This window comes from Melanerpes formicivorus, unplaced genomic scaffold (assembly GCF_026170545.1).
Source record: "Melanerpes formicivorus ecotype bairdi unplaced genomic scaffold, bMelFor1.0.p_v2 SCAF_1, whole genome shotgun sequence".
Lineage (NCBI taxonomy): Eukaryota > Metazoa > Chordata > Aves > Piciformes > Picidae > Melanerpes > Melanerpes formicivorus.
Genome location: NW_027142353.1, coordinates 17,543,832 through 17,564,817, shown reverse-complemented (window position 1 = coordinate 17,564,817; position 20,986 = coordinate 17,543,832). Strand labels below are relative to the sequence as shown.

Genomic DNA, 20,986 nt, shown 5'->3' with positions numbered 1-20,986 from the left:
TGACACCCACATGGCAACCACTGTTATCTGCTAGGCTATCATTTATATAGCCATTTAAAGGTTTTGATAAGCAGTATCAAAAGCCAGATAAAAAGAATTTTAACTTAGCTCAATCATTGCCTATATTACATATTAGAGAAAATAGAGTACTTCTTTTACTTCAAGTTTGAGTCAAATGCTATCTTCTCATGAAACAAAGGATGGCCAGGTTAAGCACACTGAGTGTTGTTAGCTTCATGTTTCAAAACATCATTTGCCTTACAAAATTGTATTTAGCACATACACGTGCAAATTAACAAGTCCCCATAAAGAACAAAATAGAGGTACAAGCACTAGTAGGCAACATAGCATATAAATTGATGAATATACATGGTCTTATTTATTTCTCAATGCTGGCCTGAGGTAAGCCACTTTGGACTAATATGAAGACTCCTTAATACTAAACATCAGTAACAGATCTGTATCTTATTGTCCTATGTCCACAGCACACACTCAAAATATTAACTGTCCAAGTTGGGTTATTTTCCAATCAACTTAAAATCTCATATGTATCCCAGAGTATATTAGATATTTCATTAACCATAACTAAGGAAGGGAATGAGTAACACTGCCATGTAAACTTTAGGGCATTGGGAGGGAATAAACTGCTACAGAATGATGTAAAAAAATACCATAATGTGCATATATAGCAACAATAGACTTACTGACAAATTCAAAACTTCTAAATCACTAGGATTTGAAAGAATGAAATGCATTAAGTCACTTGTTATCACGCTTACATGAACAGATTGGATGTGTTTACTGGGGCTACAAGCACAAGTTATACAAAGAATAGACAGTTACACAGGCTTTTCTGCACAGTGCTTCTTTCATAAACAATAACTACATTTTCCTCTTCTTTCCTTTTTCTTGTTTTTAAATTTAACCTTGAAGCCTAAAAACTTTTCTCTTCACCTAAGTCTCCAGGGGTCTGCAACAGAAGAGAACAGGGATTTCCAAAACTCAAGTCTAAATTACTGACCATTATGCTTTTATTTATCAGTATTTTGTTGATGGTCATGGTCTAATTAAACACAAGAACACTTTCAGGCGTCAAAAATTTTCAGACCACCTTCTGTACTACCAGGATTTACCTTGGCTTGTTAATACGGATGCAATTCTAGTTGTTTTATTTCTAGCCTACTCTGTGATTTCTTTTGGATACAAAGTAAACATGCTGGGTCCTGTGAAGTTCTCTTATCAGCTCAGAGACTTCTAACCCTAGAATCTGACTTGGGCAATTCTCTGCTGAACAGAGGAGCTCTGGCACCTCACATTTTATACTGCTAGTGAATTTCCAAGCAGGAAAATGGACCAGAAGTTCCAGCTTCCCAGAAACATCATCTGATTTGATAAGCACTTAGTACTTCTGACTTTCAAAATGCAACTGGACAGCAGATGTACTAATTTGGTAACTTCCACAACAGCTAGCACGACAGCAGTTCATCCCAAGTAAGATTTTAAGGCATGGGCTCTTCTTGCTCATTAACCTCAAAAAAGTTGTGACACAATCTAATCCAAATAACAGGAAAACACGAGAGCACACATACTAACATACTGTCACTGAAAACAGCAGATGGCTCCTTTTGTGAACCTACCCACTTATCCATGAAAGTTAGTTCAGGCACAACACTCCATCAAATAGCAGGGTTTCAATATCACATGGGATGTTTACAGCTATAAATACTCAGTTCCCTAAACACCTTAACAGACTCTCCATGGACAACATTTAAAACAGTTAAATTAATAACACAAACATTTTCTTGCTTCCTGGAAGTTCTGAGAGCTGGTTCTGTCTCATCTTGATAAAGAATATTGAAAAAAAACCTCAACTGTTAGATAAATTACATGATAACTGCTCATAGAAAAGGAAGACATCCTCATGTGAAAAGAATGTTTTAGGCAATAGCTGATGAGAAGTAATAAAAGAATAAACCAGAAGCTTCCTGTCCAAAATGCTTCTGAGGACTACTGATACAATTCTAAGGTTTCTAATTGAGAAAACAAGTTCTGCTGTTGACATTTTGTTACACTGACTAGCAACATTATCAATCTTAGTTATTACCTTACTGTACCCTATACAAGTGAGAAAATACCTACTTTAACCATGGCAGTAAAAATCTACCACAGTATCACAACCCAATGAAATAAAACCAGGCCCAAATGTTGGTGTTAAATGAAACATAGCACCTTACATCGTACTTTGTGCCTACAGCAGTACACTCGTTGCAAAATGTCTTTGCACCATCTCATCTAGTTTTCCTCAATAAATTAGAAAGTAGAAGCAAAAAGAAATATTATACCACCTAAAACTATATGCCATGTATAAGCCTGTCTACATACGTTACCGATTAGGAGCAAAATAGCAACTAAGATGAGAGCCAAGACATTTTTTTATGTGACCTACGTGGAAACTAAATGTTCTTCCCTTGAAACATTGTCCTTTGTTTTGAATGCTCCCACTTAATCTGACAATTAAAACAAGGGAGGGATTAATCCATTAATATTAAATTAAGCAATACCTGGGAAATTATAAGGATGTACTTCATAAGTGGTTTTAAATAAACACAGTTATGTTTTACACTTTTTAAACTAAGTACATATGCTTGCTGATCAACTGCAGTACTCTAAGTATTTGCAGAAACACTAATATCCTCTCTGAGTATTCATGGGGGAATAAAAACAGTTCTAAATAAAGTTAAACATTCCAAAGGCAGGAAAGCACACACAAGATTAGCTCATATTGTACTGATGAAAATCTGGACCAGAAATCAGAACACACCCATACAGAAACCCCGTGTTTTACTAACAACTGCTCTGAAGAGAATGATACTAAAAAAACACTGCAAAGGAAAAGAAAATTTGTCTAACACAGGTGTAAGGTTTCAGTTATATACAGTAGTAATTCCTACAAAGTTACAGATATGTATTACTAAATATAGATAGCCAAAATGTTTCAGTTCAATTCTTAAATACTTGAGAACGAAGCTCAAGTAAGATGGGGGTACCATAATTTGAGTATCACAGCTTGCACTAACTTTAACCCCAGCCAAACAGATAAAGAGCAGATCATCATACTTGAATCCAGCAATTAAGGCTGAGATAATACTACGTAAAATTGAAATTTCAGCAAAAATTACCAAGTACTTCTACTGATACATAAATTGCTAGTTTAATAATCCTCCTCTGTTACTTGAAAACGTCCTAGCTGGAGAGAGTTCATGGATTCATTACAGATTGGTTATGTTCCTTTCGCTGTACTATTAAAATTCTAACAGAACTAAGTATGTATCAATATTTTAAACATAATAAAGGGGGGCGGGAAAGGTTATTTGATTACTTTCTCCACAAGCAGAAATATTTTTTCCCCTCACTGGAAACTATTTTAAAACTTCAGTTCTCAGGACATTTAAGTAAAATTTAACCATTACACCAACAATCTTTGGAGAGTTCAAATAAATTTTGATGAAAAGAAATGCTGGTCAGTTAAACAGAGGTGCTAGATTATTTTAAAGCATAAGCAGTTCTCAGGTTCAAAGAGCTGTGCAGCTATGCAAGTCAGACCAGACACCAAAAAGCAGCTAGTATGAACCTCAAATTTCAAATTTGCACTCAGAGAGAACCAGAGATTTGGTAAACTAGAACAGAAAACAAAAATATTTAAAAGGCAGACTACATACAAAGAACCAAAACCTAAATCTAAAACATAACTCCTTCACAAGTCAGACTACTCTAACTTCTCATGAGCATCAGATTAAGCACTTTTTCCACTGGCAGAGAGAACTGGAATTATTAAAAGGAAAGACACAGCTTGTTTAAACAATTCTTACCAGCACTACCACAGGACTCTCCACTTCTGTTTCACAAGGACCTGCATCCTTGCGGTGCTGAGAGTCTTTCTTAGGATTTCTGATTGTTCTTGCCTGCATTCTTTGCTCGAAAATACAAACGGCAGCAAAACTGTATGCTTTTTGGCATCAAAGCAACCAACATGCCAGTGATCCAGTGGAAACAATATATTTTTCTCTGGCACAAGGAGCAGAAAGTACAAACTAGTCTAACTTCTCAGCTGCAGTTTGCTAAATCTGTCATGGTGGGAGTGCATGACAGAGAAAGGCCAGCCCCCCAGCATGTTGTATTCCTCTGGAAAAAAAAAGAAAAAAGGTGGCTCACTCCCACTGCCTTAAGGCTGAGTTGAACACAGAAGAGAACGAGCATTCTAAAATGACCATGTAAAACAGTCCAAGTCTTTTCCAGCACTTAAAAATCATGGCTTCTTTAGTTTAAGACATTTTTATTGTAAAAATTTATCACTTTTTGACAACTGGGTGTCTTTAAAAGTATAAAACCCTAAGTGCCACCTTTTTTTTCTTTTTTTTCCCAAACATTACTATAACTTATCTAAGGTACTATCAACAGCCAGTTGCTAACCAAGTGCATTCTCCAGGAACACTGCCCCAAACAGATATGTTGCTCTTCTTAGAGCATAGGGTGAAGATGCTCTTTTTAATCATAGTGCTAAAGTCTTATTAAAAATTTACCTTAACATCAAACTGTCTTCACAGTATTGAATAGAATAGACCAGAATAGAATAGAATAGAATAGACCAGAATAGAATAGAATAGACCAGAATAGAATAGAATAGACACAGACTGAGGGAGTTGGGGCTGTTCAGTCTGCAGAAGAGAAGGCTCCGAGGTGACCTAATTGTGGCCTTCCAGTATCTGAACGGGGCCTACAGGAACGCTGGGGAAGGACTTCTCAGGATATCAGGTAGTGATAGGACTAGGGGGAATGGAATGAAGCTGGAGGTGGGGAGATTCAGGCTGGATGTGAGGAGGTTCTTCACCATGAGAGTGGCGAAACCCTGGAATGGGTTGTCCAGGGAGGTGGTCGAGGCCCCGTCCCTGGGGGTGTTTAAGAGCAGGCTGGATGAGGCTCTGGCCAGCCTGCTCTAGTGTGGGGTGTCCCTGCCCATGGCAGGGGGGTTGGAACTAGATGATCCTTGTGGTCCCTTCCAACCCTGAATGACACTATGATAGAATAGAATAGATTAGAATAGACCAGACGAGACCTTCAAGATCATCGTGTCCAACCTATCATCCAACACCACCTAATCAACTAAACCATGCAACCAAGCACCCTGTCAAGTGGCAAGACCCAAAAATTTAAAAAAAAAAGTCTTACAGACTACAAATGTAGTAACTCAAAGATGATTTTTAAATCCTCTTTGTATCTTCAACTTTTAAATGCTTAACCTTTCCAGTAAGCTACTCGTTTACCATTTTGTTAGTGCTCTCAGCTCATTTCTCCCTTCTCAAAGCTCCAGTACTGCAGATGCCCATCTCTCATCTTAAAAAAAACCACACCACCCACCCAGAAGACAACACCAAAATAGTCATCTATTTTGACTACAGTTACTTGAGAGAACCTCAGCTCTCCAGCCATGAACACTAGCTACCCATCACTTGCTGCCTTTGGCTTCCATAATATTTTCACTTTGCTGACAGCACAAAGCACTGAGTGGGTGTCTCCCCTTGTCACGTGAAGAGTTTTAGGAAGTGTCTCTTGGCCTCATGACTCAAGGTTACAGAGTGTTCTGTTCTTGTCCTTAACTACAACATAAACCCAAATCATGCATCAACTACTGGTTTGTAATACTATCTATTTTCCTATTATTCTACTACTTACAGAAACTGCTCAGCATACACACACTGGCAAAATAAGAGGCAACCATGTTTATGAAAATCATTTATGTACAATTCTTTAGCACAAAGCAATTTTAGAAGGAACCTAGTTGCCTTCTTTTGAAATTTTGAAGGTTTGACTAACCTAGCTTCCTCATGCAGTAGTTTCAGCATACAACTGTATGCTAAATTCTGACTGAAAAAAAACAAAACCAAACAAATACCATGAACTATGGTGAGCATTTTTCTCCAGGTTTTGAGAAGGCTGTTATGGTTTTCCCTTTGTTTCTTTTTAACACTAATGAGTTGCAACCTTCAAGTACACAAACCTCAATGGCTGTATTTACCAAGCAAAAATACATCTGAGACAAAATTCAACTCACCAGAGAAACACATCCCTATTTTAGATTCCCTGTCCACTAGAGCAACCAGACAGCTGTGAAAACTAAGCCACCACCTTCATTCACTTCTCAGCTCCATTGCACTGCTTTGGATAGTTAATCGCCTCATTTCAATAAAACCGACATCCTAAATTTAACTTGACATGGATTTTTGTCTATTTTCTAATAGAGGAGAAAGTCACCTTAACTTGCAGTAAGCAGATCAAGTTATGGAGGAACACACATATCCTCTTTTATTGCTAGTATTTTTAAGAAGGTACAACTTCAGGCACAGGTTTCCTACCCTTCAAACCCAACATAAGATGATAATATCCCTTTCTTTTCCTTTTCTCTCTGCTCTCACAACTGCCTAAGATGCTGTTGTATCAGTTTACTGCAATCAGGAAATTGAATCTGACCAATTGATTGCCCATCCCATCCACAGTGCAAGCACATTTATAATAAGTGGATTGAAAAACAAAAAGTATAAAATTTGCTATTAGTTGAGACACTAATGATTTACTATGCTTCTGTCTTTTTCTCTAGGGAAACCAAGTTCAATACATTTAAACAGTCTTTCTAATATATAGACACTGAACTCTGGAAAACAATACTGGGTAAAGCTTCATTAAGAGTTAAGAAGGGAACCAGCAGTTTAGTCAAATTTACAAAAACAGATCTTCCTGTGTACATCAAGGTAGACAATAGTTCAAGAACATTTAGTTACGCTTTACTTTTATTTTGCAACAGCCTCTTTTGTTTTCAGAAAACGGAAGTACAGAACAGCTTAGACTAAATTACACCATTACTTGAGGATGCAGCTGCCAAACAGGAATTTATTTCATGGAGATGGGCTGCACTTATAGTTAACTGGCACCAGAATGCACAACCTTATTATGCACAAGGCACTCACAAACACTCACACTAACAAAGACTTTTAAATATTGTATGTATGGTTAATTTAACGAAGGAGTCTACTTTTAAACTGCAACACTACTTTATCCTGCTCAGGTACTTCTCTTGTATGCATCTGGATTACATTAATTCAGTTTAGATGTGAGTTTCTGCCCCACGATTCTCCCTATTCTTCTCAAAACATGATGAGGGACAAAAAGAAAGCCAGTATTTTTATAACATCAGTTTAAAGACACAGAATCACACAAAATCACCAAGGTTGGAAGAGACTTCGAAGACCATCAAGCCCAACCTGTCACCACAGACCTCATGACTAAACCAAGTGCCACACAGAAGCTACTTGTTTCATAGTGAACAGCAAATGTGATATCTAGCTTGCATTTCACTAACACACATACACAATTAGAAGAATTTTATTTTTAACAACAAAAGCATGAAGCAGTACCTCCAGAGCTACATCCTGCATGAAACAGACCTTAACTGCTACATCAGTGTGCATTTCCAACACGTATTTTCTGCTGAGGTCTGAGTGATTACCTCAATAATTTAATTCACAATAAAAACAAGTCAGGTTAAGAAGAAAAAAAAAAATTCAACAGATGAGATAGTGCTCATCCAGGCACAGGACAGCCAAAAGAGGTAAGCTACTTTAATAAAGAGATGTATTTCAAAATTTTAACCAGTAACACGCTACAGTTGAAAAGGCAAACAATGAAAACCAGGATGCTAAGACATGCTGAAAGCATATCATCTTGTTACATGGCATGTGCTTTTCAGCCACTTAACTGGAGTTTAAAAAAATAATTAAGAAAAAGCTATTGCTAAATTTGTTGCACAGGGCAGTTACCTGAATAAGGATCAACAGAGAATCCAGGAAAACAATGCATGCACAAGACGAATGTCACTGCTTGTCTGAATTTTTATCATGGCTCCCAAAATTGCACGAAATTACTAGCTAAATAGAGACCTACCTGCAAAATAACTCAGACTATTATGGAAACAATGCATTTCATCTCTTTTCAAACCACTGGCTTGAAGGACTTCCCACGCTACTTTTAATAAGAGGTACTTCTAATATTACTTCCAATAGCCAAATAATAGGCTCACTTCTTGTATCATATACCCTTAAGGAACTATCTATGTTAAAAACAACCAAAAACAACCACGCATTTTCAGTATTCCCATCATACCTGAGTGATTCATTCAGCAAATGTGCTGCCCAAAAGACAAGCTCCCCACATACATCACCTTATTTCTTTTTCACCCCAAAAGCTTGCTTTTCTAATGCTCTCAAAACCACATAATGAAGAGTAAGTGATTGCAACAAGTTATCCATGGGTCAGCATTCTGCCCCTGTGCCCAAGAAGGCCAATGGTATCCTGGGAGGCATTAAGAAGAGTGCATCCAGCAGATCAAGGGAGGTTCTCCTCCTTCTCTACTCTGCCCTAGTGAGGCCCCACCTGGAATACTGCATCCAGTTCTGGGCTGCCCAGTTCAAGAGGGACAGGGATCATATGAGAGAGTTCCAACAGAGGGCTACAAGGACGATTATGGGACTGGAGCACTGCCTTATGAGGAAAGGCTGAGAGACCTAGGGCTTTTTAGTCTGGAGAAGAAAAGACTAAGAGGGGATCTAGTAAATGTACATAAGTATATGAGGGCTAGGTGTCAAGACAGAAGGGACAGCCTCTTCTCACTTGTTCCCTGTGATAGAACAAGGGGCAGAACTTCTATACTGTAAGGGTCACAGAGCACTGCACAGGCTCCCCAGAGAGGTTGTGGAGCCTCCTCTGGAGACTTTCAAAATCAATCTGCTGCGGCAGTGGGGTTGGACTCAAAGATCTTCAGAGGTCCCTTCCAACCCCTAACATCCTGTCATCCTGCAGGGCAACAGGCAGCATATGAGAATTTCCTCTGAACTCTGACAGAAGAAATAACTATGCAGCCTCACTGTAGAAACAAGCCAAAACCTGGGCAGTTTGGTTTAATGGCACTTGCTCACTCCAAGTCCCACTTACAATCCTCATCAATATCACTGTTGAGTGGCCAAGATCAGCATTGACTAAATCTACCAGTTACATCATTAGCTGTTGTAGGAGAAGAAATGTTGCTTAACCTGTAACAGCTAGAGAGAGGAGAGAATAAACACAGAATGAGAGAATAAACAGACTTTTACATGTCCTGTATATGTGAAAACAGAAGGATTTGGCAACATCATTTACTAAAACCCTACAACTGTTCTCTAGTCCTTTGTGGCTCTTTAAATTCCCTGGTAACTCACAGCATCTCTTAAATAATTTTGCAAAACTATGGAGGTGTTTTGATGTTTTTCTCTTTTTAAGGGTGGGGGGAGTGTTCAGGTTTGGGTTTAGTTTTTAAAGCTGTAGCTCATATGAAAATATGGATCCACTTTAGCAGAACAATAAGCACCATTAAAAGCCAATACTTCTTGCTTTCATCTGTATTAGTAAGAGATATTCTGGCTCTGTCTTCCACACTTGGCAGTCTGCCTTGCAGCTGTATTAAAGGCATAACATTTCACATGTCAGTGGATGATTCAGTGCTATACCTATCTTAATGCTGCCAAGTTTTGTAAATGTCCTGGAAGAATACATTCACAAGTTCAAGAGAAAGGCTCAGCCAACTGATAGCAGATGGAATACAGCATGCAATTTCATCTGGCAATTTCCCATCATACACGCTATGCTTCGATGAAATAGAAAAAGCCAGAAGAAAGTCGGGAAGAGTCATTCCTCCTATGGCAAATACTTGCAGTCCAACCAACAGAGAGTACATTATCTAGTAGAGAGAGGAGGAAAAAAAAAAAGGGGGGGGGGGGGGAAATGAGACAAAGCATAAGACAGACAAGTAGGCTATATATCATGTAACTTTTCACATTCATATTATAACTAAAATACTCCCATTTCACTGACTTTCCTTGTTAAAGCAAGAGTTAAGCTCATTCTGGAACAGGTAGAATAACAGTCCCACTTTGGAGAGGCATCTCTTTGTATCAAATTCATCATATAAATTTCATATTTTGCATTAGAGTTAATTTTAACTCTCAAACATCATATCCAGGGAGCAAGTAGCCCATACAGAATAAAGATGCTGAGATACCACACAGAAAAGTATTACAAGTAGGTTGCATCAATGAAAAAAAGATAATGCCCAAGCAAAGACCTGTATTACTACTCAAGAAGGTGGACTGAAAAAAAAATCACCTGCCTGTTTTAGTGGCAGCATTAAGTTAAATGATACTCCCAGTCAGTGCCTCCATAACATTTTTTAAAAGAACTATTTCATGGAATAAAAATTTTGGTAAAGTTTTTAACACCAGCATGTAATTTCTCATTAATACCCTTCAGCTAGACATTACTATCTATTTCAGAAAACACTGCATCTTATTTTAGTGACTCATACTATATGGCAAATACAAATTAAACTAAGTTGAGAATCACTGCAGAACTAAGCAAAATATAGATGAACTTAAGTCCTGCCCATATCACACTTTTGCACAGTTATCTATGAAGTATCAACTTCAGGTGCTCTTGCATGACTCACTAGTGACTGATTCATATCATTCTAGCAGATATCTTTCTGCTTCCAGGGAAATACGACTCCCTCATGGTTGCAGAGAAGAAGAAAAAAAGAGAGGAAAGAAAAAGGAAGAGGAAAAAATATTAAAAATCAGTAAAATTCAGTCAGCTTAGGAGATTTCAAGATTAAAACCACACTTCTGCTGAAAGATTTGAAATGCTGCTCTTACATACCTCCTTATAGATAAGCAGATTGACTGCAAGAACAACAATTGACTAAAGATGTTCTTTTTCCTACCTGGGTAGTATCGGACAATTATCAGAAACTAATAAAACAGCACAGACACCAAACAAAAGATGAAAAGTGACTCAGAATTCCAGGTCAGAATATCTCACTGTGCTGGGTTGCACCCATCCTGGGAGGGGGAGGGTCATGAAAGCCCAGGTGGACTTGTTTCCTTTCCCCCAGCCTCCTGGAGGGGTTCCCCTGGGTCTAAGTCTGTTCCACTCCCCCTTCCTGTCCAGCAAGACTATAAAGGGTAGGGTGTGGCAACCATTTTCTCTCTTTTGCTCCTGCCTCGCCTGTGCAAAAGGACCATGAGCTACTGCTGGCTTACTGGTTCTGCCATGAGGTCAGGCCTGGTCTTCTCCCTGCCACATCCATGTTTCTCCAAAGGACTGCAATCCACATACATCAGGGGAAATACAAGGCCATCCAAACTTGGTTTTGTATATTTTCCTATTCATCCTTGTTCCTTACCCTTGTGAACCCTTCCTGTTATTGTTTTATACATATATCATTTAAGAAAAAAAATTTACTTCTCTACTACCAAACTGACTCCAAATTATCTCTCGGAAGATATATCTCCTCCCCCTTTTCCTTACCCCCCTTTCCCCCCCCCATTCTTTCCCTTCCCCCTTCCCTGCCCCCCCCCCCCCCCCCCCCCCCCCCCCCCCAAATCAGGAAAAAGGAAGGGGGAGTGGGGGAATTCTCAGTCTTGCCACCATCTGAGCTCTTAAATTCCAGTTACGGCTCAAACCACAACACTCACATAAATATGCAGTTCTGTTCCAGGCAAAGCAAGAAACGGGGGCCTTCCCACTGTGTAACAGCACTCTTACCAGATTTTTTTCCAGGAGCCATTTTGCTCCTTGAGTTGATTCTTGATTCACCTCTCAGCCTGGGCTAAAGTAAAAGAGCATCTTGGTTTGCCTCTAAAGTGAAGTACAAACCTGTCCTGGCCTTCCCACTGTGAAGTTCTAAGAAACAATAATATCGCTAGAGATAGTAGTTGCCTTCCAGATTTATTTTAGTTGCTTTTAATTTTGTGACAAAATAGGATACCTGTATCTGTAGATGATTCAAATGAGCATTTCAGGCTGTTAAAGCATATAGAAGGCAGTATTAATCAAGAAGAAAGAGCAGTCATCCTGTGTGCTCATTCAGTCCAGACTCTAGTCTTGAAAGCATCACCTATGCAGCTTCTCCATCTCTATAAGATTTTACCCATTTTCTCTAGATTATATAAGGCTTCACAGGGTTTTTTTTGGTGGTGGTGGATTTTTGTAGGGGAGTTGGACTGGGGGTCTTTTTTTGGTTGCTTGGGGTGTTTTTTTAACTTCAGGCATTTTGCTTGTTTTCAAAGCAGAATATCCAGTTCCCTCAAGACTCTCTGCTGCTGCGTTCAAAGGGAACACGTTTTCTACCTGAATGCAACCCAATGCCCTACTTTTGGTGTCAGATACCTTTCCATGCTAGTCCAACCTATATCGTCACAGATGAACAATGGCTTGTGCATGTTGAATTGACCAAATACTCTTAGATTTTATCCTCAGTTTTAAAGACTTTTTTATAGAATAGAATAGAATAGAATAGACCAAACCAGGTTGGAAGAGACTTTCAAGATCATCGCGTGCTTAATCTTATCTCCTACACGTCAGTGAACTGAGTGCCTGCCAACCTATGTCTGATATTCCTCTGGTATGCACTTTCAAAGAACTGTATTTGCTGCAGGAACTACACATTTAGTGAATTTACACTGCAATTTCCCCTTCTGAAAGGGCGAAGGGAGACCAGAAATGGGCATTCAAAGCGTTCTTCCAAATGGAGTCTAATGAAAGGTCAAAAAAAAAAACAAAGAAACAAAACAACAAAGCCTCAAGAAACCATCAGAAGAGTAATCCAAAACTACAAGCCAGCACATAAGACACCAGGTTTTTATACAACCCAAGCAGTAAGATGAAAGGAGATGAAAGAGCTCTCATTCAAGTGACCCATGAGAAACTATGCAACAATTAGATGCTGTAGACGTGTCTGTTTCTTCCTTATGAAGAGACCTAATGAGGTCTAATGCTCCAGTTGTTGATGAATAAAAGCCTCTTGTAATACAGTTACAAGTTGAAGTAACGAGACTGAAATAACAGACTAATCCATACAAATTATCTGCACACCATTAGAGAATTGCTGCATAAGCTGTTTAAGCACATTAAAAAAAAAACAGTAATAAAACCTTCCATTTACTCAACAGAATTACTGCCTGAGAACTCTTTCCTTTATGTATTTCTACCTTATTTCTACAAAACTCTATTACTTATAAGTAAAGTTTTATTAATTTGTCAATTTAGACAGCAAGAATAGGCTTTAATATATAAGGCCTTCTAATAAATGAATGTTTTAAGGTTTATTTTAAACACTCCCTGTGTTAAATCAAGAAAAGTCTTTTTGGGAAAAAAAATATTCATACACATAGAATATAGTATGATTCTGAAACAAATATAGTTGCAACTTGAATGTCTGCTGTGGAGTTATTTCCAGAATGACACAGCTCACTGTTGTCATTAATCTTCTGCCATGCCCAGACTTTGGTGTATCTCAAAGATATCAGATTTTATTAATAAACCAAATGACTCATAAGCAGCACAGGAAGCACAGTCACACAAAACCTCAGTAACGCCTAATGCTGACGCTGCTGTCAAGTCAACAGGTGACACTAAGAAACTGCAGTTATTAAAATAAAAGGTTAGTGGTTCTGTTTCCAGCAAATACCTAAATTATTCTACTAAAAGCTGGACATACAACCATTTCAAAATGACCTGCACTTCATCTCAGAATTGCGTAAGCACAAACAAAGAAACAGTTACTCAAATGAAGGATATTTTTCACATCAGACTCAATAAATTAGAAGACTACTTAAAATTATTTGGCCACATCTTGCACACACTCCAGCTATTAAAATACCTCAGGTAGGTTTACCTACCTACAAGGTTCTAAAGCTTAATGAGTGAAATGGCAATGCTGAATATACAATTAGAAGCAAACTGAGCAGAAAACATTTTGAACGTGGAAAGAAAGCAAATAGCTTTCTGCAGTTTTCAGATAAACATAAAGAAAAATGTTTCTGTCCTACAGTCAACTCACTTTAGAATTTTCTATGTCTTCCACCAGTGTTGCTAGCACACTGACCTAGCTTCTTCCTCCACTGAATACTTCAAGGGGCTGATTATCAAAGCTGAACTTCTACAATGTTGTTAGTTTTGTAACCACATCATTCTACCTTGATCATTTTCTGGTTTTGCATGACATGTGTAAAAGCCATTCAGCCCCTAAACCACATAGTAAGAACTCACTCATTGGTTATGCAACGATTTGCAAAAAAAAAAAAAAAAAAAAAAAAAAGGAATTTGAATTATAAAAATAAAGGTCACGTAAAAAAAGTCCTCTTAGCTTTAAGTTACTGCAATGCAGCAGAAATCACATGCAATATCATGCTGAGAATGGATTTTTAAAAATAAGTAAGAAAAATCAAAACAGACTAAGTAATATAGATCAAGCATAGAAGCTAATACTTTAGAAAAAGATCATTCAACTTACTATAAAATTAAACAAATTAGAGTATTTTTCCTGTAGATGACGGAGATAGGAATCAATACAGCTGACCAATATGATCGAGTATTGTTCCTTTATTGTTCCAGTGTTGCAGGCCGATGGTGCAGGTCTGAGGTGCAGGCCTATGGAGCAGGCCTGTAGTGCAAGTATAGCACAGTAAAGTGAAGAAGAACAGGAGACAGGAAAGGCAGAAGTGCATAGGAAGGGAACTGCTAGAACTTATATAAACTCGGAGTGCCTTGTTGGCATAGCTCCATTGGTTCCCAATGAGTGACCACACATTGCACTATTATAGATTATTGGTCCAACTACTAATGACACAACGAGGTTGTTGATGCAGGTGCATGTCCTGTGTCCCAAGATAACTTTCCGTGTTTATAGCTACCAGTGTCTTGTTTTAGTTACATGCTGCAGGCACAGCACTGTTTTGCTACACTGCTAGCTGGCTCTGCACTTATGCTGAGCATGGCCTACCACCATGTCAGGCTCTAGGCCTGCACTGCCAGATTGCTCACACTGCTCGTCACTGGCATTGCCACATTTTCCCTATGTTTGCAGAAAATAAATATGCCCTAGGTAGACATCTAATGAAAACCTCACAGTATATTAGAGGTTGGAAGGGACCTCAAGAGATCATTAGGTCCAACCCGCCTGCCAAAGAAGGATCACTTAGGGTAGTCTGCACAGGAGTTCATCCAGGTGGGTTTTGAAAGTCTCCAGAGAAGGAGACTAAACAACCTATATGGGTACCTTTTTCCAGGGCTCTGGCACCCTCAGTGTAAAGAAGTTACTCCTCACATGGAGGTGAAATCTTCTACGTTCAAGCTTGAATCCATTGTTTCTTGTCTTATTACTGTGCACCACCAACAAGAGACTGGCCCTCTCCACCTGATACCTTCCCCTCAGATACTTATACATTGATGAGATCCCCTCCCAGACTTCTCAAGGCTAAACAGCCCCAGGGATCTCAGTCTCTCTTCATAGGGGAGATGCTCAAGTCCCCTAATCATTCTCATGGCTCTCCATTGGATTCTCTCCAGCAGTTCTCTGTCTCTCTTGAACTGGGGAACCCAAAAGTATACACAGTATTCTGGGAGTGGTCTCACCATGGTACAGTACAGTAGGAAAAGAACTTCCTTAGACCTGCTGGACCCACTTTTCTTCATGCACCCCAGGATACCATTTGCTCCCTTGGCCACATTAGAAAAGACTTCAAGCATCATCAAGTCCAACATATCACCACAGACCTCATGACTACTAAACCATGGCACCAAGTGCCATGTCCAGTCCCTTCTTAAACACCTCCAGGGATGGTGACTCTACTACCCCCCTGGGCAGCCCATTCCAGTAGCTAACAACGCTCTCTGAAGAACTTTCTCCTCACCTCGAGCCTAAACTTCCCCTGGCACAGCTTGAGACTGTGTCCTCTTGTTCTGGTGCTGATTGCCTGGGAGAAGAGACTAACACCCTCCTGGCTACAACCTCCCTTCAGGTAGCTGTAGACAGCAGTAAGGTCTCTTCTGAGTCTCCTCTTCTCCAGACTAAATAATCCCAGCTCCCTCAGCCTCTCCTCATAGGGCTTGTGCTCAAGGCCTCCCACCAGCCTTGTTGCCCTTCTCTGGACATGCTCAAGGGTCTCAAAGTCCTTCTTAAATTGAGGGGCCCAGAACTGGACACAGGACTCAAGGTGTGGCCTAACACAGCGCTAAGTACAGGGGCAGAATGACTTCCCTGCTGGCCAAACTATTCTTGATGCAGGCCAGGATGCCATTGGCCTTTTTGACCACCTGGGCACACTGCTGGCTCATGTTCAGCCAGCTATCAATCAGCACCCCCAGGTCCCTTTCTGCCTGGCAGTTCTCCCGCTGTAGCACTACATGGGGTTGTTGTGACCAAAGTACAGCCCCCAGCACTTGGACTTGTTAAATGACATCATGGTTGGACTCTGCTCATCTGTCCAGCCTGTCAAGGTCCCTCTGCAGAGCCCTTCTACCCTCTAAGTGATCAACATCTGCCCCCAACTTGGTGTCATCCGCAAATTTACTGATGACTGATTCAATTCCCTCATCCAGATTATCAATGAAGATATTAAACAGGATGGGGCCCAGAACTGATCCCTGGGGAACACCACTAGTGACTGGCCTCCAGCTGGATGTGGCACTATTCACCACCACTCTCTGGACTTGGCCCTCCATCCAGTTCCTAACCCAGCACAGAGTGCTGCTGTCCAAGCCACGGGCTGACAGCTTGGCCAGGAGTTTGCTGTGGGGGATGGTGTCAAAGGCTTTGCTGAAGTCCAGGTAGACTACATTCACACCCTTCCCCACATCCACCAGGCAGTCACCTGATCATAGAAGGAGATCAGGTTGGAGAGGCAGGACCTGCCCTTCCTAAATCCATGTTGGCTGGATCTGATCCCTTGGCCATCCTGCAATTCCACTGTGATTGCCCCCAAGATGATCTGCTCCATGATTTTCCCTGGCACTGAGGTCAGGCTGACTGGCCTGTAGTTTCCAGGTGCCTCCATCCGACCCTTCTTGTGGATGGGCATCACATTGGCCAGTTTCCAGTCATCTGGGACCTCACCAGTGATCCAGGACTGGTGGAAAATGATGGAGAGAGGCTTGGCGAGCTCATCTGCCAGCTCTCTCAGCACCCTAGGATGGATCCCATCAGGTCCCATGGACTTGTGAGCGTCCAAGTGGCTCAGCAAATCCCAAATTCCTCATGGATTTCAAGGGTACTACACTGCTCCCTGACCCCATCTACCAGTCGAGGAGGCCAGGTATCCTGGAGACCTCCTGCCTTATTGCTGAAAATTGAGGCAAAGAAGGTATTTAGCACCTCAGTACCTCAGCCTTTTCCTCATCTTTAATTACAATGTTACCCTCCAGGTCCAATAAAGAGTGGAGATTCTTCTTGCCCCTCTTTTTAGCATTAATATATTTATAAAAATGTTTTTTATTGTCTTTCACGTAGGTGGCCAGCTTAAGCTCTAACTGGGGTTTTGCCTCTCTGATTTTTCTCCTACATGATCTAACATCTTTAAATGTATCTTGAGTTGCCTCCCCCTCTTTCCAAAGGCAATACATCCTCTTTTTTTCCCCCTTAATTCCTTCAAGAGCTGCTTGCTCATCCAGGCCAGTTGCCTTTCCCGGCAGCTCATCTTTCAGCACATGGGAACTGCCAGTTCCTGTGCCTCCAACAGCCTCTGTTTGAAGTAGGTGCAACCATCCTGGACCCCTTGGTTCTTAAGGGCTGCTGCCCAGGGTACTTTCTGAATAAGTTGCTTAAGCAAGTTGAAGTTTGCCCTCCAGAAGTCCAAAGTGAGGGTTCTGTTACTGCTCCTCCTTATTTCCCTGCATATTGAAAACTCCACTATCTCATGATCACTGCACCCTAGACAGCCTCCCACCATCACATCTCCCACCAGCCCTTCTCTATTTGAGAACAACAGGTCAAGCAGAGCCTGACCCCTTGTAGGCTCACTTAACAGCTGCATCAAGAAGCTGTCTTCCATATGCTCTAGGAACCTTCTGGACTGCCTCCTCTCTGCTGAATTAAGGTCCCAGCAGATGTTTGGCAGGTTAAAGTCACCCACAAGGACAAGATCTGATCATCCTGAGACAGCCTCCAGTTGCTTGTAGAATATTTCACCTGCCTCCTCATCCTGGTTGGGTGGTCTATAACAGACTCCAACCAGGATGTCAGTTTTGTTAGGCCTCCCTCTGATTTTAACCCACAGGCACTCAACCCTTTCATCTGCAACCTCAAGTTCTGTGGCATCTAGCAATTCCCTAATATACAGGGCCACCCCTCCTCCTCTTCTCCCTTGCCTGTCTCTCCTACAGAGCCTGCAACCCCCCAGTGCAGTACTCCCATTATGTGAATTGTCCCAGCATGTTTCTGTAATAGCAACTGTATCATAGTCTTCCTGGAGGACCAAGACTTCCAGTTCTTCTCGTGTTTGTTACCCATACTTTGTGTGTTGGTGTACATGCACTTCAGATAGGTTGTTCATTTCTCAATTAACCCTAATTTATGTTCCACTCTCTCCTCTCCAGAGAGACTGGTTTCCTCACCTACCCCCTTCAAACTTAGTTTAAAGCCCTCCTAATGAGCCCTGCCAACTCCAAAGCTAGTACCCTAGCCATCCCCTGGAGAACGTGCTGTCCACCAGCACTCCAAGGTCTTTCTCCATGGAGCTGCTTTCCAGTAAGGCAACCCTTAACCTGCACTGGTGCATGTTGTTACTTCGCCACAGATGTAGGACCCTGATCCCTGGGGAACACCACTGGCCACAGGCCTCCAAGTTGACTCTGTGCCACTGATGACAACCCTTTGAACTCTGCTGTCAAGCCAGTCTGCAATCCATCTCATGGACCAGCTGCCTATACCGCATTTCCTGAGCTTTTCTATGAGGATGTTATGGGAGATAGTATGCTTTTTACATTAATTTTGATGCAACTTTTAATAGTGTCTCAAACTAAATTTTGTAAATTTTTGCCAAAATATTGATTTTTACATGTATGGATCCAAGACCCTAAGAGATCTTGTGTTCTACCCTGTGAAGTCAGGCTGACAGAGCTGGGGTTGCTCAGCATGGAGAATGGTTCTGAAAGACCTTATAAGAGCCTTACAGTACTTAGAGGGGCCCTATAAGAAAGATGGAGAGGGACTCTTTATCAGGGATTATAGCAACAGGATGACAAGCAATGGTTTTAAACTGAAAGAAAATAGATTTACATTAGATGTAAGGAAGAAAATTCTTTCATGTGATGGTGGTGAGACACTAAAACAGGCTGCCCAGAAAAGTTGTGGATGTCCCATCCATGGAAGTGTTCAAGGCCAAGTTGGGTGGGACTTCATATAATCTGTTCTGGTGTAAAGTGATCCTCCCCATGGCAAGCACATTGGAACTAGATCTTGAAGGTCCCTTCCAACCCAAACCACTGTATGCTTCTAGCAAGATAAAGCACATATGAGAGGTTAAAAACCTTCCCAAAAGGCAGGATACAGCATTTTTGTTGCAAGTTTTAATGATATCTGAGGAATTAACTGTACTTCTCCAAGAATACAGTCTCACCCAGGCTTCATTTTGCCTTTCCTTCAAGCAATCAAAGAGCAGATCTGCTTAAGATAAAACTTTAATTAGAATGAATTAAACTTTTGACAGAACCTCCTGACCTCTGGCGATTAGCAGGTAAGTACAAAAAGTGAATGTTAAAGCAACTACTTCTGCCTCTCCTTCACAGAACAGGAATTTTTTTCCTTCAAGAACTACCTCCCAAGAGCTTTTGGTTCACAGGAAATTTTTACTGGTTTTCAACACTTGTTTTGCAAGAGAGTCGAAGTGTTCTTAAGTTAAAGACTCCATGAAATCCTCTTCAAGAACTCACTCTGTATTCCTGTCATCTTCTTCCTGCATGGCTTCTCAAGGAGTAGCAATGTAATTTCTCCTCCTGTAAGTCCTCCTCCTTCAGAGGAGGAAGCAATGGCTAAATTAGCTTCTATAGCAAAGAGAACAAAAATTACATAATTGAAGAGTTCTATGTATATACTGAGCAAGTTTCATAAAACCCTTTCTCACTGCTGCTAAGACTACTATATTGTTCCCTTTTTCCCCATTCGGAGAATTCCAATTTCCACTGTTAAGAGGTTAAGTCAGTAGCAACTACTCCCTAGCCTCAGACAATGTCTCAGAAAGCAACAGCCAGTGCAGTGCCAGCTCAGATCATTAGGAGTGCAACCCTTTAACGAAGTCACATTTTTTTTTCTTGCAAAATTCTCACTTCTGTTCTTATGGACTACACTAGTCAACAGTGAGAGCAGGAAGTCATTCTTCCATACTAACCTTCAGATATTTATTCCAGGAATAGACTTATTCTGATCTAGGCCTTCCAGTTAAACCAAGCTGACAAAGCCATACAGAAAAATAAAAGTATTATTTAAAAGCACCTAGAAATTTTGGAACGGAAAAAAAAATAATTAACACAAACCACCACAGGAAACCACAATACACTAAGTGACAGATGTGGAACTTCACTCCTAAGCAGCAGACTACACCTATTTTGTGCTTAACTTTCTCAGTTTCAAAATCAATTCTTAGTGCTAAACTAAAGAGAAATTATTGCAGGAACAATACCACATGAAACAAAGAAGAGGAAAAGCAAATCCAAGTTACAAAAATTCATATTACTTTTTTTTTTTTAAAGTGTTTCTTCATTCACTCATCTGACTAAGTAGAATTTAAGCACAGTAAAGGCGTTAGGCCTTAAATGCAAGGGAGTGCAAAAGTTATTGGAAGTATTCATTGTCCAGAGTTTAACAAATGCCTAACAACCATCTGTATGAGGCTAACTCAAAAATGGCTAACAGTAAAAAACAAGCTTCTAATACCTATAGGAAGCCATTTTATTTTTAATTAAGAATCCATATTCTTAATTCATTTGATTAAGAATCCTTATTTTTATTAAGAATCCATAAAATGCAATACTATCATGAAGGGTAATACACAGTATAAGTTATTTTAAGCATCTG

General features: G+C 40.3%; 1 protein-coding gene across 10 annotated transcripts in view; it reads right to left on the bottom strand.

Annotated features, from left to right (window-relative positions):
- DOCK9 (dedicator of cytokinesis 9) overlaps positions 1-20,986 on the bottom strand; it is a 135,224-nt gene that overhangs the window by 95,770 nt on the left and 18,468 nt on the right. The window contains exon 1 of one of the 10 annotated variants that reach the window (XM_068165508.1): positions 3,870-4,123. The exons of the other annotated variants lie outside the window; for them this stretch is intronic. Coding sequence (XP_068021609.1) covers positions 3,870-3,968 — 99 coding nt within the window. The 5' untranslated portion in view covers positions 3,969-4,123. Of the gene's footprint in view, positions 1-3,869; positions 4,124-20,986 lie in introns of those variants that run through there. 10 annotated transcript variants of the gene reach the window in all.